General features: G+C 33.5%; 1 protein-coding gene across 3 annotated transcripts in view; it reads left to right on the forward strand.

The window, feature by feature from the left end:
• Positions 1-24,702, forward strand: part of NIPBL (NIPBL cohesin loading factor) — a 201,006-nt gene that overhangs the window by 77,009 nt on the left and 99,295 nt on the right. For all 3 annotated transcript variants that reach the window (XM_086677236.1, XM_086677232.1, XM_086677224.1), the window contains 7 exons: positions 9,290-9,432; positions 11,727-11,892; positions 15,086-15,213; positions 18,053-18,152; positions 18,933-19,084; positions 23,483-23,643; positions 24,566-24,665. In XM_086677236.1, coding sequence (XP_086533362.1) covers positions 9,369-9,432; positions 11,727-11,892; positions 15,086-15,213; positions 18,053-18,152; positions 18,933-19,084; positions 23,483-23,643; positions 24,566-24,665 — 871 coding nt within the window. In that variant the 5' untranslated portion in view covers positions 9,290-9,368. The remainder of the gene's footprint in view (positions 1-9,289; positions 9,433-11,726; positions 11,893-15,085; positions 15,214-18,052; positions 18,153-18,932; positions 19,085-23,482; positions 23,644-24,565; positions 24,666-24,702) is intronic.

Genomic DNA, 24,702 nt, shown 5'->3' on the forward strand with positions numbered 1-24,702 from the left:
TGGTGTGTGTGTGTGTAGGTGTGTGTGTGTACATACACACACAATGAAATATTAACCATAAGAAAAATGAAATCTTAAAAAAAAAAGAATGAAATCTTGCCATTTGCAACAACATGAATGGATCTAGAGAGTATAATGCTAATCGAAGTAAGTCAGAAAAAGACAAATACCATATGATTTCACTCATATGGAATTTAAGAAACAAAACAAATGAACAAAGAAAACAAGAAGCAGACTCAACTATAGAGAACAAACTGATGGTTACCAAAGGAAGGTGGGTAGGGGATAGGTGAATACTCTTGATGAGTACTGAGTAATGTATAGAATTATGGAATAATTATATTGTAAACTAATATAACACTGTATGTTAACCATACTGGAATTAAAATTAAATAAGTAATCTTTATTTCTTAAAAAACAAAACAGAAAGAAACAGGGAATTTTACATTTTTATGGTAGTTGAAAGTATGCCCTCTTGTGGATCCTTCAGTAATTTCACATAAAAAGAAAAAATCTCCAGTGTGATTTTTTTTTTTTTTTAATTTCTAATACCTTTGTATAGTATACTAAGTAGTCTCATGGTGTAAGGTACAGTTTCAACCTCAATGAGGGGCTTAAGATAGGCTGTTTCTTCTGCAGTGGACAGGAAGTGAGAAATGAAATTTTTGGTGTGGGAATGGGACTAGTAACCCAAATAATTTATAGTAGCACTTGGAAATTTCCTCCATGGCCTATTAAAAAAAAAAAAAGAAAGAAAAAAGAAAGAAAGAAAAGAAGAAGAAGAAGAAAGAAAAATTAAATATTAATTCCAGGACTCAGGAAAGTTTTTTCCTAATGCAACTTGTATTTTTGCATATTTGTTAAGATTAGACATTGTAGGGGCACCTGAGTGGTTCAGTCAGTTAAGTGTCCGACTTTAGCTCATGTCATGATCTTGTGGTTGGTGCGTTCAAGCTCCATGTCAGACTCTGTGCTGTCAGCTCAGAGCCTGGGGCCTGCGTCGGATTCTGTGTCTTCCTCTCTCCTCCCTTCCCCCACTCACACTCTGTCTCTCTCTCTCAAAAATAAATATTTTTAAAAAATTAAAGAAGATTAGACATTGTATAAGTACTCACCAGGCCTCTGTAAGTCAGTTTAATAATCAGCTGGGACCTTTTAAAGTAATACAAGCTTTTGTTAAAGTTGGTTTATATAAAAAATGCATGTGAGGGGCGCCTGGGTGGCTCAGTCGGTTGAGCGTCCGACTTTGCTCAGGTCACGATCTCACGGTCCGTGAGTTTGAGCCCCGCATCAGGCTCTGTGCTGACAGCTCAGAGCCTGGAGCCTGCTTCAGATTCTGTGTCTCCCTCTCTCTCTGGCCCTCCCCCCGTTCATGCTCTGTCTCTCTCTGTCTCAAAAATAAATAAATGTTAAAAAAAAAAATTAAAAAAAAAATGCATGTGAAACAAATTGATACGAACAACGAAGAAAACTGATTATCGAAATACATAGTTTTACTAATCATTTTACTTCTGAATGAATGTATACATACTCTTTAAAATGAGACATCAGGGGCACCTGGGTGGCTCAGTCGGTTGAGCGTCTGGTTTTGGCTCAGGTCATGATCTCACAGTTTGTGAGTTTGAGCCCCACGTCGGGCTCTGTGCTGACAGCTCAGAGCCTGGAGCCTGCTTCGGATTCTGTGTCTCCCCCTCTCTCTGTTCCCCCCCCAATACCCCCCCCCAAAAAAAAGATTTTAAGAAATAAAATGAGACACCATACATTTCAACCTGATTTGTGACTTCTTTCTCTTTGTAATTGTACTCAATAATGTAACTGTATTCTTCTATTGTATATTATATATATTATTATATGGCTGCACTATTGGAACACACACAAGAATAACACACATTTATTGGTTTCCAGCATGGGGGCTGCAGAGAGCTCAGGCTTCCAGAAGCAAAGCATATGTACAAAGAGAGCATTAGAGCTTTGCCCTTTTTTTTTTTTTTTTGCTTTTATTTTGCATTTCTGTTATTTAATAGAAATAACTTAGAACTATAGAAAAACAAATGTTTTAATGAAGTGAAAATTTTCACAGTGTGGCTGATTGGGAACTGTTTTTGAGCTAGGATTTAAGGAACATCTTTTGGAAGTATCTTAAATAGAATGTGAAACTCTTGTTCTTGGATACATTTTAGGCAGTTTGAAGGGATCTGAAGGGAGCTTGACTAAAGTGGAAGGATTCTCTTTGAGGGGCACCACTCTTAAGGGGGCCACTGTTACCTGCTTAAATTAGTAAGTAGTGCAACGTACGTGTATTTATTCACTTCCTTACCTGTTTGTTTAGGATTTTTATTCCATTTGTTTCCCAAAAGAATTTGAGGCAACTTATACTATTAAATGTAATATAAAATGAGATAATAAAAATGTACTAGTTTTAAACCCCCTTTGTCTCCCCACCCAAAAATAATATATTATTACCAAAGAAGAACAGTATTAATTAGCTAAATATTCCACATGTAGGAAATCTTAATTCATTCAAAATAATGTTATAATTATGCAAGATGACAACATAAGTATAAAGAATACTGAGCTACAAATCCAATGTATTCTAGACTTGATTCGGTTAGTTACTAACTATGAGACCTTGAACACACATTTAGCTTCAATTTCCTTACCGTTTATTGGTTTCCCTTTCTGCCATGGCAATGTAGGTGTTTCCTGGTTTTATGTCCTTTGGATATACATGAGAATATAAGATTTGGTTAGAAACATCTGAGTTCAAATCCCAGCTTTGCTGTGTGCTATGTAAAGCATTTAGGCTCTGAGCCTTCGGTTTTGCAACTGTGAAATAATCTTCACAACCCTCTGACTTTGGTAACAGTTAAGGAAAGGTATATGTTAACGTCTCACACATAAGAAGTGTTAAAAAAACAAACAGCAAAAAAAAAAAACAAAAAAAACCTTCCCCCACAATGTTACCTTGTCTTGCCTATTTCCTATTATTATAATTTAACTGTTACCAACCCTCTGGATCATTTTCATATCTATAGCTGTAATTCCAACTGCTTTTGTCAGTTCTGGAATTTCCAACTTTAGATTATCTCCAACTGGATGTTACGTTGGCACTTGAATCTCCTGAGTATATTCGAAATCAGAACATGTCATGTTACATGTCATTGCAGTATTCAACAACTTTCTGCCTCCATTCTCTTTCTGCCACTCCATCTTCCTTATTGTTTACATTAATCTTACTGAAACCTTTTCGCTTACAACAAGGATATGAAAAATAAAAAAGGTCACCACTTCATACAAACTCCTTTGCAGGGTCCAATTCACCTTACTAGCCTTGTGCTCTGGCGAAAGTGTCTGTGAATGCATCCTGCATATTCTGTTAGTCTTAGCACCTACTGCAGCACTTTCATACCATAGATTCATAACATAGGTTTCATAGGCAATTATTTAAATATTTAAATTATTTAAATATGTATTTATGTATACATATAGCAGCAACTATTAGAAAATTCATTTTGGAGCACCTGGGTGGCTCAGTTGGTTAAGTGTCCAACTCTTGATTTCGGCTCAGGTCATGATCTCATGGTTTGTGGGTTCGAGCCCCACAGTGGTCTCTGTGCTGACAACACACGGAGCCTACTTAGGATTCTCTCTCCTGCTCTCTGCCCCCCTCCTCAAATAAATAAATAAATATTTTTTAAAAAGATTCATTTTAGTATTTTCCATTTTTGTACGTTTATATCATTGTTTTTCTAAATCAAAAAGTAATGTTCTAGTAGTTTTAAGAAGTGCTCAAGTAATATAGATATAAATACTACAAAAATGGGAATTCCCCCAAATCCCAGAATACATATATCCGACCCCCTAACCATTGTTAATGGTTTAAATTAAAATATATTCTTAAAGAATGTTTTTCATGCCTAGACTGTCATTTGTATAAAAATGTGTTTTAAATAAAAATAGACTTGAACTGCGTACACATTGGCATTATTTTCAGTTAGCAATATATCTTGAATATCTTTTCATGAATTTTAAGAATCTTTGCCTTTGTTTTTAAATAAATTTGATGCAGATTGTGGAAGGATTAAAATATGGAGTACTCAAAGTAAAATTGGTTTAGATTTTAATTCAGTGATTCTTTCTGTGTCCTCTCCCTAGATGATTTCCCCTTTACAGCATGCCTGTGGCCAAACTCAAATTTTGAGGGGTAGAGACTGTTTCCATCTTGTTAACCACTGAACTTTGTTTGCCTAGCATGGTGTTTGACACCGTGTTACAAAATAAACATTATTGGGTGCATCATAATGAAGGACTAATAAATACTATCAAAAGGTAGGGAGAGCTTGGATTCAGACCCAGGCAGGTGTTCTCTTTATTCCTGGGCTAGATACTGTGACTGTTTCTTTCCTCACATCTGTATTGACTGTACAACATGATTTTTAATTGTTGTAATCTTTTGTGGATGTAATGTCAATTGTATATCAGTCATGTTAAACTAATAATATTGCTGTACATTTTAGTTGTTATGTAAAATGTCCATGTACCAGACAGCCTGAGTTTGATTTCTCCTGTATGACCTTAGGCAAATTATGTATCCTCTGTGTATATCACTTTCCTCATTAAATAAAACTGTAATATGAGTACTTCAGTGTCATATAAGGATTAAATAAGAGTACCTTTAAGGGATGCCTGGGTGGCACAGTCAGTTACGCATCTCACTTTTGATTTCAGCTCAGGTCATGATCTTGTGGTTTGTGAGATGGAGCCCTGCATCAGGCTCTGGGTGGGAGTGAGGCTCTCCTCTCTCTCTCAAAATAAATAAACTTAAAAAAAAAAAAAGAGTACACTTAAAGTATTTTTTATTGGGTACTAGGTGCTCAGTAAATGTCATTTCTAACAGTTTTTTACTACTAAAAAATTGAAGTTATTGAGACAAGATTGTACACATTTCTTGGCTATAGCGTACACACTGGCTGCCCAGGAAAATTCATCTACCATCAGTTTATGAGAGGAACTTTTATTCCAAATACATCCCAATTTGAGTTATTATAACTTCTACCAATAATGTTTTATTTGCATTTCTTTTGTTTGTGTGAAGAAACCATAAATTTTAAAGTGAAATTAAATTAAGTGAACAAAGAACCAGAGCCTTTAAAAAATCTTGTCAAGGGACACCTGGGTAGCTCAGTTGGTTAAGTGTCTGACTCTTGATTTTGGCTCAGGTCATGATCTCATGGTTGTGAGATGAAGCCCTGTGTCCGGCTCTGTGATAAGCATGGAGCTTGCTTGAGATTCTCCTCTCCCTATCTTTCTCTGTCCCTCTCCAGCTTACACTCTCTCAAAATAAATAAACATTTTTTAAAAATCTCGTCGCGGTGCCTGGGTGGCTTCTGACTTCAGCTTAGGTCATGATCTCATGGTTCATGGGTTCGAGCCCTGTGTCAGGCTCTGTGCTGACAGCTCAGAGCCTGGAACCTGCTTCAGATTCTGTGTCTTCCTCTCCCTGTCCCTCCCTTGCTCGTGCTCTGTCTCTCTTTCTCAAAAATAAATAAACATTAAAAAAAAAAAGTTTTAAATCTTGTCAAGAGTGCTTGCTTCGGCAGCATATACACTAAAATCTTGTCAAGATTTTCACGTCAGATTCATTATAATGGATTGAAATGAGAATTTGCTGTAGTATCTTCCAGTAATTAAGAATTATTGTAATTAAACCAGGCCGTTCTAAAATAAGCCATAAATGCATTCTTAGTGTGTGTGTGTGTGTGTGATTTAGTTCTTAGTATTACAACAGTTAAGTTTTTCCCTTACTTTTCTTTGCCAGTATTTGTTTTGGCTACCTTACCATTTAAGTAATTATAGGTGGGCCTGCCTAGGACTAGTAAACATATATGTGATACTATGGTGAAATATATACTGGAATTTCAAATAATAACTTACTATATATCTTTTGGAAGTAAAGATTATGTATATTATTGAAAAGACCCCTTTTCCCTAATTCATCTGTGTTTCTCCTCTGTTCTCCCCCCAAAATTTTTTTTTTCAGTTAGCACTAACACTGCTAACTTTTTGGGTCACTTATTATATGCCGGGTAGTACATCAAGTTGCATTATTTTTTGCATTCTCATCACCACTTAGGAGGTGGGCTTCTTCGTCCACTCTTCCATTTCTTTTACTCAGCACTTTTGAAACTGCTTTGCTTTAGTGACCCACGGACATTTTACCTGGAGTCAGAAAGCAGTATGCAATGTAAACTTGTGTTTCTATTCCTTCCATCCCTCTCAGTGTTGATCTCAACCCACTAGTTCTATTTTATAATCTACTAATTGGTCACCATTCACAGATTTTAAGTACTGCCTTCAGTGACAGTTTTAAACACTCATTATAATCTTTCCCATTTGGTTACCATTTCATTCCAAACACATTGTTCCCCAGAGATAATGACTTTCAGCTTCAGTTTCAGCAGTTTCCTGAAAGATAGTATACTTTCACAGAGCCAGGTAGACCAAACATTGCCCAATCCAGAGCCAGAAATGCCATGTTAATTAGTTAGAGTTCTGCATATTGATTTTTAGAATTTTAGGAATGCTCTTTCTTGATGGACTCTGGTCACTTTCCAGCATAGGCAGCATTATTTCCGCAAATTACTCATATTCATCAACATCTGTGACTTTAGCTAAAATTTAAGTCCATTTCTAACAAAGTCTTTGCTGTTCTTCAAAAGCTTGGCTTCCAATGAAACCAGCATAGTTCAGCAGTGAGGTATAAATAATATTTGTCAGTAGTCACGTACTCATTCTGCACACTAAAGCACTTTAAACCAAACAAGCATTGTTGCTCTCTTTTCTTTCCCCACTTACTCCCAGTTTTCAGTTGACATCAGAGTATTAACATGCCTTATTATGTCACTAAGAAGAAAAGCACAATCTTGTGGTTAGGTTTATTAATCTCCTAATTCATAGGTGACAACTAATTAAATCATTTTTAGACTAAAAAACTCCAGCTGGAATTGGGTCTACTTTTACATGTTACATGGGATTTAGGCAAACAGAATAAAGTTGGTTAGCCCACGATATAACTCTCTAGCTTATTCTTTATTGGTTCCTGTCCTCTGAACTAAATAATATGGACACTTGTTACTTAATCTGTTGGAGTATGGCAATTTACATTTACAACGATGAGTCGTATAAGAATAACAAGATATTTTTGTGCTGTTTTATACATAATTTGCATGCAATTATTTTTTCCCATTAATTATTAAGCATAAACTAACTTTTTTATTAGCTCAAACTTAGAAAAAAAAATCTGTCATGTTTCATGTTTTGGTGACTTCTGTCAGGTTTCAATTTTTTTTTTCTTTTTTTACTACTTGATACAACTTCATAGTAACTTGATGCTAAGTTTGCAGTATTTCCTTAAATTTCTTTAGTGTTGTTAAAGAATCAAATTAATAACTTCAAAGAGTAAAGTCCATATTGTAGCAAGAGAACAAATGTAAGATAGCCAGTCGTCTTTCCTGTACTATTTCTTGTGCTATATATAACCTTTTCAGTGGATTCTACTAGCAAATTTTATGTCAGTCATTCAGCAAAGGGAAGTGTTTTTTCCTTGGCTGGCTACTAGAAAAGAATGTACATATAAAGGACATAACTGTAAAGGGGGAAAAATAATTACCAAAAAGACAAGACAGTTGTTACTTATAAAGGGGAAAAAAATCACCCAAAAGACAAGGTAGTTGTTACCTGTGGTAGGAACTAGGGTGCTAACTTTCTAGATGGTGGTTCTTTGGATGCTTGCTTTATAACTCTGTTAAACCATACATATATGTTTTATGAATTTCTGTCAACATATATCTATAATTGTGTTTGTGGAAAAAGAAAATTTGTAATTTTAACTGCCTGTGTACTTCTACTTTTAAAAAAACACTTGGAAAGATACATTAAGATACATGAGAGAGAGAGAGGAGTTATTAGTGTTATATCATTTCACTGTTTTGAAGTTTACAACTCAAAAAACTTAGAGGTTCTCTTAACAGTGACTGACAAGCAAATACAACATTTCAAAAAAAGAAACATTTAAAGTGAAAATTACAATTCAAGTTTCTATTTTAGCACTGTGTCTTAGTTGATATGGAGTAGACTTCTATTTACTGAAGAGTTTATGAAGTTATTTAATAAAGGCATATCTTTGACTAATGTGCATATTATTAAAATGTATTATGTACTTCAGAAAAAGGTTCTTACACAAGTACGCTATTAAAGATTCCAAGAGCCACAAGATAAAATGAGAAAAATTGGGGGACACTGAACAGAATTAGAAAACATGTCAGGAATTTAACAGAATGTCTGTACACACAGACACAGAATTGCATCATAAAAACTGAGTCAACAAAGTCATTGTAGAGGAATGTTAAAATGTTAACGTATTTCTCTGTCCTTTATGGGTTGTGCGTTAATTAGTGATTGGTTGGTATTAAGAAGCATGTAGTGATAATTGGGAAAGCAAGGTAAGTACATTAACATAAAGTAATTCTATAAGGATGAAACAAGGCAAGTTTCCAAAAAATGTTACAAAGGAATGTACAATTATTTACAAAAGTATGTTAGGCTATAAGTGTTATAAGTGAAAGTCAGATTAGGGTATAGCTTTTAGCTGAATTTGTCTGAGGTTTAATGAGGTAGTGGGAACTTGTCCTAGATCTTGAGGAATTACAGGATTTGGATTAAAGCACAGATGGGCTACCTAGGTAGAGAGATATAGAAGGAAATAAATAAAAATGCAAAAACACAAGGTGAATTCAAGATAATCTGATCAGCTTGTTTGAAGAGGATGGTTTATGTAGAAGAGTAGTGAGAAACCTAATTAGAAGGGCAAGTTAGCAGCTAGATTTTAATGTGCTTATGATATAGAAAAGAATTACAGTACTTGTCAAAATTGAGTATCCCAGGTTAGTAATACAGTCTACTGGTTACACAGACTCTTGAGCCAGATTGCTTGGGTTCTAATCTTTCCTCCACAAGTTACTTTAAACTCCCTGTAAATAAATTTCCTCATCAGTAAAGTATAGAAAATAATAGTACCTACCTTACATTGTTGTTGTGAGAACTAAATTAGTTAATATATGCAAAGCACTTTGCAGTGCCTGATGTATGGTAAGTATAAATGAATGATAGGTATTATTGTTGTATAGGTTGACAAACAAGGAAAGCAGAAAATCTTATTTTTTATAGGCATTTCCCTAATAGTATTATATTTGACATATTTTTACAAATAATTGTCTGTTTTCTGTTGCAGTGTTTGGGAAATGGGAAGTAATGACAGCTGGCACCTGAACTAAGTACTTTTATAGGCAACACCATTCCAGAACTTCAGGATGAATGGGGATATGCCCCATGTCCCCATCACTACTCTCGCGGGGATTGCTAGTCTCACAGACCGTAAGTTTGGTCAATTTATCTAATCTGTGTTCTCTTCTGTGTTAACAATGATTTCTTAAGAGACTGTAGAAAAAGTTATTTGCAGTTGTCATAAATAAATTATTTGAGATTTAAAAATTTTAATGACAATATCATTATTTCCTTTGGTTTATTGGCATGCATGTGAAAGTAACAAAATTAGAGTGGTCAGCTAGTAGATAAGACCTTAATTTCTGTTTCATCCTAATGACCAATTAAGAAATGGTGGCCTTTATTTAAATGTCTTAACACGATAAAGGAATCAATACAAAAGTAAGGACCAAAGAAGATGAGACAAAGCATTAAAAAAAAATCAAAACTGAAGAAGCATGGATTTGCATATAGGAACAAATATAGACTTTAAAAAAAGCATTTCTAGAAATGGTAATGGAAACTGCCCTTCAGAGAAGAAAGATTGATAGCCTGACTTAATCTAATTTCTTAGTGATGTTCATTTTGGATGTCATTTTCAGTAATCTTTTGGAGTTTGTCATAGATATTAGCAGCCCATTTTATTCTGAACATTTAAGTTCAAAGAATTTCATCATTCTTTGGAGATTTACTTAGTGTAACACAGTTTTTAGGGACTCATTCTTGTGGTAGCTAGCTCTAACTCTAATTCTTAGTCCCTGGGTAATGGTGCAAAAAGCTACCTACAATGTCAGTCCACGTGTCATCCTACTTGAATAAATAAAGGGAGAAAGAGGTAGGAGAGAGAAGGGTAGAAGGTGAGGACGTTGCATTATGCAGGCTTTGGGGCTTTAAAATAAAGGAGCCATGAGAAAATAACTTCAAGAAGTGTTTGGTTTTTGTGGTTGGCCCCAGCTCATTTCTAGTTGAGGGGTAGTTTTCTGTCAAGGTTTCCACACTTATTTCCCCATCAGTGTTGTCCTTGTTTATTTAAATTAAAGTTAGTTAACATACAGTGTGGTCTTGCCTTCAGGAGTAGAACCCATTGATTCCTATCTTATGTACAACACCCAGTGCTTATCCTGAAAAGTGCCCTCCTTAATGCCCATCACCCATTTAACCAATCCCCCACCTACCTCCCCTTCACCAACCCTCAGTATGTTCTCTGTATTGAAGAGTTTCTTAAGCGTTTTTATCTGTGTTCAGCCGTCCTTTAATACTGTTTTTCTGTTGTTGATTTCCACTGGTTTTATTGGGAGAAAAATAGTTAAAGGCTGATAGCTTTGAGGTTAGGAAAGTAACATGGCTAGTTTATGAAGTCTGAGATAAGAAAGTAGCTGGTGGGATTAGGATAACTCAGGTAAGAAAACTTGCCAAACTCTCTAGGTTTTGTTTTCACTTTGTTGTAAGACATAAACAATATAATACATAGGAGTGCCAAGTCAGATATACCACCAGGGATTTATTTTTGTTTGTCCTCCCTATTCTCTCAAATGTACCTTATATTTTAAAAGCTTGCCCAGTAAATCCTATTTATTAAGTAATAATTTGTTTCCTGTGATTTTACTAATAAAAAAAACAAAACCTGTTTTTAGCCATTGGGGCTGTGAGCCTGATAATTACATTGTATAAGTGATTAGAAAATAAGCCCAAAACAAAGATACTTTAGTTAACTTTCTTAACTTTTACTTTAAACAAATAAACAAATTTCCATTATGTGAAGAAACTGTAAATAACTGAATTTAAACTACTGTAAAAACATATCCTTTTTTTGCTGTTACACTAGAATGAAGAGAGAACTATTTATTTAGAAATTTATAATTGATAGCATAATTCCTTAGATATTTGGCTTCTTCCAGAATCCTTATTCTATGAATGTTCTTTTGCCAAAGTGAGCTATTTATTTTTTATATATACTCAAGCGTTTTAAAAACCTGTTACTTGAAGAGTTGGGTATTATTACTTGGTTTATTTATGTGAGATTACTAGTGATTCTGATAAATCTTAGAAGCAAAAATAAATGCGATTAATTAATGTATTCTCATTTCTTAGAAGTTACTTTTTAACGCTACTTGTTTTGGCTACTTTATTCATTTATTAAGTGAATAAAAATTTTAAGATCTGAAAAATCATGCGTATAAAGGAGTTGAGTTTTATTCTTAGTAATAAAATCTGTTATTGCCCAAGTGATGTTTTGGGGTTTTGTAGACTTGATTGGGGTTTTTGGGGGGAGAGGCAGAATGCCTTTTAATAATTTGTCACATTGATACTTACAACTTGTTTTTAATCCCAGAATATTTGTAAGCAGATACTGTAAAGAGACTTCTTACACTCAGTTTCTAATAATCTGATTTTATTCCAAATAGTCCTGAACCAGCTGCCTCTTCCATCCCCCTTACCTGCTACAACTACAAAGAGCCTTCTCTTTAATGCACGAATAGCAGAAGAGGTGAACTGCCTTTTGGCCTGTAGGGATGATAATTTGGTTTCACAGCTTGTCCATAGCCTCAACCAGGTATCAACAGATCACATGTAAGTATAATTTAAAAGTGAAAAGTTTTGGTCTTACTAAGAGAGTCAGTATTCCTGGTTTTACTCTTTATTTCAGAAAATTTATATACATAGTTTAATTTTAAAATACATGAATATCCAGGGGAGCCTTATGATAAGATTTAAATAGACCCTGTAGTTCTGTGAAGGTCTTTTCAACTCTTTTGGCATAATCTTGGTTCATCAAGATGGGTCTCTGCCGGGAGGTCTAAAGTTGCTCAAGAAGCTATCTCCCCCTTGATATTGCTAAAGTGGTTAGAATTCCCAAGCCCTAGGGACTATACTGGTAGCTTTATTTGGAATAGGCTCACATGCTTTCCCTGGGAAGTTAACTAAAACTCAAGGACTGACTCCATGCATAGCTACTACAAAACTGAGAGTAATTTTTCCCAGAATTTATCATACCATCGTAAGTGTATGTTTTCACACAATACACTTTTTTAAATAATATAAACTTAAATTATATAGCTTGTTTGTAAAATCTTTGCATATGAGTATACTTTAAGATTTTTTACTATAAAACTTGTACATACTTATAATTATAACATCGTAATACAAAAATTTATAAAAAGTTAAATCTCTTGGGGCATCAGCCTGGCTGAGTCTGTAGAGCATGTGACTCTTGATCTTGGGATTATAAATTTGAGCCCCACATTGGGTATGGAAATTACTTAAATAAAATCTGTAAGGGGCACCTGGGTGGTTCAGTTGGTTAAGTGTCCAACTTCAGCTCAGGTCCTAATCTCGTGGTTTGTAAGTTTGAGCCCTGCCTGGGGCTCTCTGCTGTCAGCACAGACCCCGCTTCAGATCCTCTTTCCCCCCGCTTTCTGCTCCTCCCCTGCGTTCTCTCTCAGAAACAAACATTTTTTTTAAAATAAAATCTTTTTTAAAAAGTTACATTTCTCTTATTCCTTCACATCTCACTATACAGCAGTACTCATGTATCCTTTCCATCTTTAATTTTTGCTTTTTAATTTAAAGATTCATTATTTATAGGAATGAGGATAAAGCACTATACAATGAAGTGGTCTCTGTCATTAGATACAGTACATACTTTGAAGCCATTTTTAAAGCTGATGAGTGTTAAGGTAATATACATGTGAATTTTCTGATGGGGAAACTGAGAAATAGTTGGTAAAATCAGAAGGAAGTCTAATACTAATATTTTGTCACTCCAGAAATTCAACAGTGACTAAATATTTTGTCACTTGTTATATCTATACATACTTAATCAACAGTTATCACCAAATATTTAAAAAGATAAGGTAAATAGCACATAAACAGTTATGATTTATTTTATGGAGAGCTGCCTTAAGATTACCTCCAGAAATTCATTGAAATTTATCATTGGACACCATGTTTATAAATCTTTCTTATTAGATTTAATGATGAGCAGAACAGAGACATGTAGAATATAAAATTAAAACACTGCCTACATTTATCATTTCTGTTCCATAGTCGTAAATTTAATTTGGTACTTACTTTCAAGTTTATTGAAAATTGCAACTATCCATAACCACTTGCTTGGTGTTTTTTTGCTCACTGATGACTTTGAGAAAAGAATATTAGATGGAAAAATTACATAATCTCTGGGTCTTGTCTTAACCAATGTGGCAACAGTATTTCATTCAGAGGACATTCTCAAAAAGGCAGACTCACTCATATTCAAATGTAAGAGAGAAAATATATTCCAAGCCCAACTACCAACTTCTGTGCATAATTATCATCTCTGTAACCTTCCATTATTTTGAATAGAGTAGTCTCTGTTTTCTACTTTGAAACTAATGTGAACATTTTTTTCAGTTTCCTTATTTATTTTAAGAGAGAGAGCTAGAGCAGGAACATGTGTGCAGATTAAGGGCAGAGAGAGAAGAGCATTCCAAGTCATTGGAGCTGAAACCAAGAACAAAATGCTTAACCGACTGAGCCACTCAAGAGTTCACTAATGTGAACATTCTTTTTTTTTTTTTTTAAGTTTTTTTTAACGTTTATTTATTTTATTTTTTTTAACTTGTTTTATTTTTTATTTTTTTAAATTTACATCCAAATTAGTTGGCATATAGTGCAACAGTGATTTCAGGAGTAGATTCCTTAGTGCTCCTTACCCATTTAGCCCATCCCCCTCCCACAATCCCTCCCATAACCCTCAGTTTGTTCTCCATGTTTATGAGTCTCTTCTGTTTTGTCCCCATCCCTGTTTTTATATTATTTTGTTTCCCTTCCTTATGTTCATCTGTTTTGTCTCTTAAAGTCCTCATATGAGTGAAGTCATATAATTTTTGTCTTTCTCTGACTAATTTCACTTAGCATAATACCCTCCAGTTCCATCCATGTAGTTGCAAATGGCAGATTTCATTCTTTTTGATTGCAGACACACACACACACACACACACACACCCCACATCTTCTTTATCCATTCATCCATTGAGGGACATTTGGGCTCTTTCCATACTTTGGCTATTGTCGATAGTGCTGCTATAAACATGGGGGTGCATGTGTCCCTTCGAAACAGCACACCTCTATCCTGTGGATAAATGCCTAGTAGTGCAATTGCTGGGTCATAGGGTAGTTCTATTTTTAGTTTTTTGAAGAACCTCCATACTCTTTTCCAGAGTGGCTGCACCAGCTTGCATTCCCATAACGTTTATTTATTTTTGAGGGAGAGAGAGACAGAGCACAAATGAGGAGGTGGCCAGAGAAAGAGGGAGATGTAGAATCCCAAACAGGCCCCATGGTCCAAACTTTCAGCACAGAGCCCGATGCGGGGCTCGAAATCAAGAACCAGGAGATCATGACCTGAGCCAAAGTCAGATGCTCAACTGACTGAGCCACCCAGGCGCCCCTTATGTGAACATTCTTAAGTAAACTAATAGTTCCATAAAATGTTTTGGCCTTTTTTTTTTTTTTTTTTCCTGTTTAAAATGGGAAAAAAAGTTGTCTTTAGAAGAACTTCTCCCTGTCATTTTTGATAATTCTGTTTCTTCCAGGAATAGTGTCTTCAAAAATCCATGAAATTGTTGAACATCTTTTGTGAATTTTTTTTATATGCCATAAGTTCTTGATTTTCTACCTCAGTCCTTTATGAATTTCACTAGTAAATTGCTATCTAACTAATGTAGAATAGGGAATTCTTAATCACTATTTTCACTTTTGATATTTGTTTTTTTAATCCCAGAGAGTTGAAAGATAACCTTGGCAGTGATGATCCAGAAGGCGACATACCAGTTTTGTTGCAGGCTGTCCTGGCAAGGAGTCCTAATGTTTTCAGGGAGAAAAGTATGCAGAACAGATATGTACAGAGTGGTAAGGTTTTTAATTGAATTTCATATTATATTTTTTTGTGGGTCTTCTATCAGAGATTGTTTCATTTGTAAATTCAAGTGTCTCCTTTAACAAGGTAGCCTATCATCTATGAATGCTATGTTGATACTTTGAATCAAGCCAAGAATAAGAAGGAGACCAAATGAATGTTAATATTCTTGAAGTTTAATATGTAACTAAATTCCTTGGAAATTAGACAAAGCTGAAGTGTATTTTGTTATATATTTCAGAATGCATTCATTTACTCAGAGAGCTTTAAAAGTCTTTTCTTATATCAGAAAATCATGGTATTGATATAAAAGGAGTCTTTTCATTAATCAAATAATAAAAATACTTGCAGAGCTTTTCAACATGCAGTACTTACATAAATATAACAGGTTTTAGTGTTAGTACTGATAGCGATTATATTCATAGTTCTGTAGCAATTGGTTTCACTCTTTTGCTGCCTTAGCAACAGAAAAGTAGGTTTATAAGTATTATTATTAAGGAAAAATTTATTTATAATAAATATTATAAAAAGCATAAAGATATGATATTCAATATAGATACAATTTTTATGTAATCAAGGTGTACCCAGGAGCATTGGTACTGAATCTGGCAAGCCCAAGTATTTATTTGGCTCTCAAGATTAAAATAGTTAGAAAGGAATAGTTTAGACAGCTCAGGAAGGTCCAACTTAATTAACTGATGAATTGTATTCAAGAATATTGGCAGATTTATTGACAGTACCTCCATGAAGCCCTCCATTCCCTTTCCTAGTTTTGTCTTGTTTTTTAAATAGTATTTGTTAATTTTATGTATTTGTGTGTGAATTGTGTTTTTAAGCAATTGCATAGTTACTATCCATTCCCCAAAGTGAGCCCATGGAGATGCCTCTGCCCAAACTCCCCTTCAGCAAATTGAAGGCAAGTCTGCAGGGCGACACTGTATCTTCACTAGAACCAAGAAGCTAGATTGCAGTAGGAGGAGACAGATAGGAATGGTGAAAGTAAATCTAGAATTACAAATGCTCTGGAAGAATGTTGAATGAAAGAAAATATGGAGAGATCATTGATTAGAAGAAAAACTTACAGGAAAGGAGCATTAAGTATAAGATAATGTGAGTGGATATAAAATTGAATAAAGGAAGTCTTCCAAAGCTATTTATACTACATTTTGTAACATATTTTTAAATATTTAATTTGGGTAGTAAATTACTCTAATAAACTTTTTAGAGTATTCACGTTTAAATCACACATTTTGTATTTTATACTACATACACTTATATTTTAGCCCAAAACGTTAATTTCTCCATATCATACTTTGTGAAAACAAACTAGCATTAAAAAGTGAATTGACACGTTGTGTGTTGTGATTTTTTTTTCTAAGCGTTTCCCTGGTGATATTTGGCTTTATAATTTAGAAAAGTGATTCTTGATTGCTAAATGTAAATGTGAGTCACACATATGGAGAAAATTTAATAATATGCAAATCACTTTATTCATAGTTGTTTGGAGCTTTGAGATAATCAGGAAGGACTATTAGGAATTTTATTTGCCCCCCCTCCCTTTTTTTTTTTTTTTTTTTTTTTTAATAAAACCATTGCTTTCAAACTAGTAATCCCAGCTTGTTCCAGCCTGTTAATTCAGGGGAAACATTTTTTAACTATAATCTCATAAAGGATTGCTCTCCCGCTCAAAAAAAAAAAAAAAAATCATCAACAGTAATTATAGTACTTAAATTATTAAGCTATGGAACATATGACTTACTACTGAATTTGAGTTGGAAGAGAAAGCTCAGAAGTTAATTTAGACTATATATAAAAGAAAACACACTATTAGTGGTAGTTTTCCAGGCGATTTTGAGCCCTCGTTTTATTCAACTACTCTCCTAGAGCTAGAATCCCTTCTGAAGTATTCCAGGCAAATGAACATGTAGCTTCTGTTTGAATGTTTCTGGTAAAAGGAACTTTTCATATCAATAGCAGGAACTGGAATTTGGGAATGTGATATGATGTGTAAAGCTTCCAAAAAGATTGGCTATACATATCATAAGAAAGTTCAGGTGTAATCATAGATTTTTATCTTTGATTTTACAATGCCTAAATAACTGGATTTTTTTGCATCTCCTTTGTAAAAAAAATGCCCCTTGTGTAATAATTGAAGGAACAATGTCTAGCTTGAAAAGAAATATGAGAATCTGAAAGCTGTCCTCCTCACATTTTCATTCTTTAGTCAAATATTCATTTAATCCTTACTGTGGCAAAGAATTATCGGAGAAGAAAGAATAGGAGCGTTCTGTTTTGCATCAAAACATTGTGATGGAAATGGCAGCAACTCAAACTTTGGGCCCCTCAATAAAGTAGTACTTTTTAAAACTGAGGTCTGAATCTCAGTGAAACAAATAGAATGAAATGAAGCTCCTGAAGACTGGGGATGTATGTAATAAAGTATGTCCCATATAATGGAAAAACCACCAGAGGACCTATTGTAGAAGTAATTGTGTAGTATTTGGTCAGGGATTAGAAAAGGTGACTTCTAAAGGTTCTTTCAATTTTAAGGCTAAATGATAGGACATTAAGTAAGCAAGTAGAATTAAATAAAAAAAAATCTCTATCTCTGGTCTTGCATTGGTTATATGGTAAAAGGATGTTTTAGTAAAATTGGTTGTGCTTGAAATTTAGTTTCTGTGTTTTGCTCTTCAAAATGAACCTGTGAGTCAAAAAAAGGAAAGAACAGAAAGAACTTTTGAATGTTTGTGATAGAGCAATTGCTTTAAATCATTTAAAGATACTTTACCATTAAAACAAAAAACACATTTTCCATTCTTATGTGTTGTGTAGGAATGATGATGCCTCAGTATAAACTTTCTCAGAATTCCATGCACAGTAGTCCTGCATCTTCCAATTATCAACAAACCACTATCTCACATAGCCCCTCCAGGTAATATATGCATCATTTTATTAAGTACTATTTTCTGTGATGAGCATGCTTGTGAATTTATGCTGTATACATACAGTTAGGTAAAGGTGAATTATATGTAGTTAAAAAGTTGAAATGCTTAGCCTTAAATAGTAACTCACACAAACATTTGTCTTAAAATGTTATATGCAGAAATGCTCTAATATACTAATTGAAGTAGCTACCATCTTGGTAATTTAATTTCATACAGACAAAAGAACGTGTTAAAATAATGTGTTTGAGAGGCACCTGGGTGCCTTAGTTAAGCATCTGATCTTGATTTCAGCCCAGGTCATGATCCTCGGGTAGTGGATCTGCATTGGGCTCGGTGCTGAGGGTGGAACCTGCTTAAGATTCTATCACTTTGCCCCTCTCCCTTGCTCACGTGTTCTCTCTCTCTCTCTCTCTCTCTCTCTCTCTCTCTCTCTCTCTCTCAAATAAATAAATAAATAAATAAATAAATAAATAAATAAAATGTGCTTGAGATAAGAAAATTTGTAGAGTAGAATTTAGGGAGCATGACTTTATCTTAAATAGAGGGATACTTTTATGCAAGTGAAATAAATTAATTACCTGTTTAGTTTAACTGTTAGATTATCAATTGGGGATAATTTTTATATTATCTACTTTTCAAAATTTTCTGTTTGCATAGGTATTGTTTTATACAAATCAGAGTTGTGAGAATTTTATGACCATGAAATTTTAAGGAATAGCATATTTATTTCATATCCTGATATTGTTTGTTTGGATTTTGGGTTTCAGCCGGTTTGTGCCACCACAGACAAGCTCTGGGAACAGATTTATGCCACAACAAAATAGCCCAGTGCCTAGTCCATATGCCCCACAAAGCCCTGCAGGATACATGCCATATTCCCATCCTTCAAGTTATACAACACATCCACAGATGCAGCAAGGTAAGAAAGTTGGTTATTTATCTACAGGGAATGCCTGTAATTTAAGCAAATAAATTTTTTCTTTTTATAGTTTTTGAAATACAAACTAAAACAGGACCCTGAAATTCATCATTTGGGAGATAAAAGGATCCCTGTCACATGACTCTTTGGATTAGATTATTATACAACTGAGTGTATCTAGTTATGAAATTAGGAATATTTTTTTTTAATTGGGCCGTGTTCTTACATAGCACTAAGCCAAAGAGAATTTTGTTTTAATTGGTGAAGTATGTATAGTGTGAAAATTTTACTATAAAGTAAATACAGTGCTGGTAGAGAAAGTTCTGGGATTATGTTACTAGTTCTCAGTTGAAATTAGCTGATAATGTCTTTGTAAGGTTATATTGCCTTGGGATGTATGTCCTGGCTTCTAAATAGTTTTTTATTAATAGTATAAATTTATACTTTTTTTGAGAAATTATAAAAAGTGTAGAAGAGACTGTTAACAAATACCTGGTTTTGTCCCCTATAAATAATAGCAAATTTTTAACATTTGCAGTCAATTATTAGTTCCTGTGTGTATTCTTCTTTTCTATCATACATGGAATCAAATGTCTTTTATAAACTTTTCAACTTACAAACTGTTAATGTAGTCATCAATCAAAACCACCAACTTCTGATTTCTCAAAGCTAGATAATGAAATACTAGGTTGAGATTATTTCATACACTAATTCAAGGGAAAACCAGGAGGTGGATCACACATTTGGAATAGACAACTCCAAAATTACAGACTTTAGTGTGAGTGCTGAATATAAGTATGTATGTATTATATAGGTTCTTGATAATTGTAAAATATTAGTATACTCTGGCACACAAAGATATGAAGAACATTTTAACTAATGAAAGGGAAATGTTAAAAGGATGCATTGGTTTCTTATGGAAATATCCATATACACATTTGTATGTGTAGGAAAGAACGTAAATTTTTACTCTGTTTACTGTTGTTTTTTAAACAAGATAAATCCAGCTTTTTCAGAAGAAAAGTTGAAATCACAAAATCAAAAGAGAAATATGATTTGGGCATCTTCCTATTCGGTAATGAGTCATTTCTTGGAAATTCTCAGATATTTGAGCAACTAGAAATGTTACTCCAGGATTAGCCCCACCTAGATATTAAGGTTAATTAGAACATGTAGAGTGGTAAGAAACAAACGGATAGGTAGATGGGACAACACAGAATCCAGAAATTAGGCAAATATATATGGGAATTTAGAATATGTGGAAGGTAACATTTGAAACATTTTTTTTCAACCTTATGTTATAAAAATTTTAGCCATACAGAGAAGCTGAAGGATGAGCACAATGAACCCCTTCATCAACAGGAATAATTCTTTGCCATTAAATACAGTTGCTAGGAAAGATATTTATATAAACACCAAATATAATTATTCACTTCTAAAAAAATTAAGGACAGTGAATTAGTAATTCACTTCTTAAAAAATTAAGGACAGAAATGAAGAAACAGATTAATATAATTTTTTGTATAGTATATATTTTGTATTATAATTTTAATATAAATATTTGAATATACATAAGGACAAGTAAATATGGGGAAATTATATTTTCAAAATTTATTACGAACACAAAGTATTAAGTTTTAATATACCAAGATTTTATACAGATTGATACGAAGAAGACAAAAATAGATTTAAGAAGAAACAGACATACTGAAAAAGAAAACAAATTGGACACCAGAAAGATTTAATGCCTATATTAAAATATGGTCAGCCTGGCTGACATTAAAGAGATATGAATCAAAATTACGATGAAATATATTAACCAGATTAGTAAACATTTTTTAGTTATACCTAGTATCAACAAATGTGCCGGGAAATTTGAACTTCCTACATTCTTCATTGGGATATAAATTGGTACAATCTTTTTAGAGAACATTTTGACAATATCTATCATAATTTTAAATGTACATACATCCTTTAGTAGTTCAAATTCTCTCTCCCTTAAGAGAAGCAGAGGGGATAAAACATAATCAGACAGTTTTATCTACAAGTTCTACCAAGCATTCAAAGGAGGTATTCTAATCTTCAGACATTCCAGACAGAAGAAAAATGTCAACACTCTCCTACTTCATTCTATAGAGTTAGATAATCTGGATACCAGAATCAGGTATAGTGAAGAAACTGTGAAAAAGGAAAATTATAGACCAATTATCACCTAAAATTTCTAAATAAATATTACCAAACCAAATAAGCAGTGTTGGTAGCCTGTATGATAAAATTGGATATATTATCGGGAATACATGGATAATTATTAGACAGTTAACACAAATTTAAGAGGTTGGGGATGCTGTGTGCCTCATAATAGGTACCTAAAGAACACTAAAAATTTTTAGCTTTTGTTCATGATTTAAAAGCTTTTCACTGAATAGGAATAGACTGGTACAACCTTATCCTGATCTTTCCACCTAGGGGTGAAAAATGAGAAACATTCTCCATGAAGTCAGGAATAGGACATGAGTGCCTATAATCATCCCTTTTACTTAGTGTGGTAGTGGGTGTTTTAATACAGGAAGATAAGCGAATATATGCATATATATATATATGTATATATTTTGTATGTATAGTTATATGTCTAATTATTGGTAAGGAAGAAATGAAAGTGTTAGTTTTCAAGTGATTGTCTTCATAGAAAATCTAAGAGAAGCTGCAGATAAGATAATAGAACTTAAAAAATATTCCACAGTTACTAGATACAAGATCATTATAATAAAATTTAATTGCATTTTTATACACCTAAAATAAGCAATTATAAGTATAATCTTTCTTTAATATTATCAACAACTTAAAGGAAAAAGCATAAGATATCTAAGAATGAATTTAACAATGTATAAGACCTTTGTGAAGAAAATTATAAAACTTTTGAAAGAGCTAAAAGAAAACCTAAGAATATGAAGTTATGCCATCTTCATGGATGGAAAGACTCAGTAGGGTAAAGATTGAAATTTTCCCAAATCTGTAAACTCAATACAATACCAATAAAAATCTAAAGCAGGATTTTGTGCAACTTAAACTTCTTCTAAAAATTCATATGGAAGAATAAAAGTCCAAGAATAGCAACATAATTTGAAATGGAATGAGATGTAGAAGCTCAGTCTGGCAGTTACCAAGATTTATTGTATATTATTGTATATTATTGGTCCGTGGAGGAGTAGAACATGGGGAAATGGAATTTGATAGAGCCTAGGAACATACCCAGGAACAAATGAAAACTTGATACATATGGTATTATATCTTAATTGGGAAACACTGGTTTCTTTAATAAATTGTGTTGAGACAATTAGTCATCCATGTGGATAAAGGTAAAATTGGATTCCGGTCTCAGCTACACGTAAAGATGCATTAAAGACCTAAGCGTGAAAAAAACAAAACTGTGGAATTTTAAAACAAAATGCAGAAGACTGTCTTCATGATTTTGTGTTAAGGAGGGAATCTGAATGGCTAGTACACATAAAAAGATACTTGGTTTCACTATTAATAAAGAAAATACAAATATTAAATTGACAAAGAGCTTCCCATCTCAGGCTGACAAACATTGTTGACAAGAATATAGATTAGTAGTAGCAACTCTTATACACTACCAGTGGAGTACAAATGGACATAAGTAATCTGGAAAACTATTTGTTAATATTCAGTAAGTTTTAAAAAGTGGACATATCCAGCAATTTCACTTCTAGACACATTTGTAAAAAAGTCAAGAATATACATTATATACAAATATATGTATATGTACGTGTATACATGTACAAGAATATGCATTGTTTATGACAGCAAAAATACTGAAGCCATCTAAACATTTGGACTTAAGAATGGAAAGCTGTATACATTATGCAGCAGAATATATTTATTTAAAATAAGTGAATTTAATACTACATGTATAAAAATGGATACATTTCAACATAACATTGAAATAGAAAGCAAGGTATAGAAGGATATATACATATAGTATACCATTTTATATAAAGTTATATGTGAAACAATGCCATGTATTATTTAGGACTATATTCATTTATAGGAAAGGTATAAAATATTCATAGGTAGAGCAAAGTTTGAATTCAGTGTGGTGGTTACTTTTATAGAGTAAGGGGGAGGGAACAGAGGAGAGGAATATGCAGATACATGGAGAGTTTCAGCCTTATCTAATGGTTTATTTCTTTTCAAAAATAGATCTGAATGATATGTGACACAGTGCTAAGATTTGATCCAGCTCTGATAGTCGTACACAAGTGCTTATTATATTTTCTATAATTTCTGTGTGTTTAAAATATTTTGTGAACAATTGTTATTTTTCTCTAAGAATTTTATTTTTATAAAGCTTTTTGTTTTTATTCTTGTTAATTTCAGCATCAGTATCAAGTCCCATTGTTGCAGGTGGTTTGAGAAACATACATGATAATAAAGTTTCTGGTCCGTTGTCTGGCAATTCAGCTAATCATCATGCTGATAATCCTAGACATGGCTCAAGTGACGACTACCTACACATGGTGCACAGGCTAAGTAGTGACGTATGTTATATATTAGTTATCATTAAGGTAATGATATAGTTCTAATACTTGTTTCGTAACCTAGTATTTTGATCCCACAGTTTAATTGATATCTACTGTGTATCAAAGGTTATACTAGGTCTGAGAATCTTGCTATAAACAATGTGATTCCTATACCTACAGAGCTTGGTCTAGAGCAAGGTTGATAAACTGGCCATTAGTTTGACCTACAAACTAAGAATGGCTTTTACATTTTTAAAAAACAACAACAACAAAGCATGTGACAGAAACTGTATGTGGCCCACAACCCTAAAATATTTATCTGTCCCTTTACAAGAAAAGTTTGCCAACCCTTGGCCTAAAAGTTTTGGTTCTTAATGAAATCTAGTTTCATTTTTAAATACTGTTCACACAAAAATGTTTTTAAAATAATGAACCTTTATTTATTAGTATCAAGCTCTTTTTCCCTGTAAGACTTGTACAAATCTTTATTCCCTGAAATTTAGCATTGCTTTGATGTTTTAAAATATTCCACATACTGGAACTGGTTTTGTGGTATTATCAGATAAGTTATATGTTAATTGGTTTGGCAATGAGTTACGTGTATATAAGGATAACAGAGATGACTGTGAACTCTGCCCTCAAGACGTTTACAACCTCGTATGGCCTTCATAGCTCCTCTTGTAGAAAATAGTAAACAAAAATGGAGCCTAGTAGTAATACCAGTTTTCTTATTCATTGCCATGCATAGGCTGTTGATTCTTTTGGATACAGTTTCAATTCTTCTAAGATTTACCATGAGCAGAACAGGAACATACAGAAGAATTATGCTTTTGAATACCAACACTTTACCTGTCAGTAGTTTCTATCTTTTATTGATCTGTTTAAGATTTCTCTAAAGCCTCTCCAATCATTTAAGATAGACATTTTATATTCTTTTCAGGATGGAGATTCTTCAACACTGAGGAATGCTGCTGCCTCTTTTCCCTTGAGGTCTCCACAGCCAGTATGCTCCCCTGCTGGAAGTGATGGGACTCCTAAAGGTATTGTAACTAAAATTTCCTTCAGCAGTTGAGTGAA

Source organism: Puma concolor, chromosome A1, assembly GCF_028749965.1.
Source record: "Puma concolor isolate L17-30 chromosome A1, mPumCon1.1.hap2, whole genome shotgun sequence".
Classification (NCBI taxonomy): domain Eukaryota; kingdom Metazoa; phylum Chordata; class Mammalia; order Carnivora; family Felidae; genus Puma; species Puma concolor.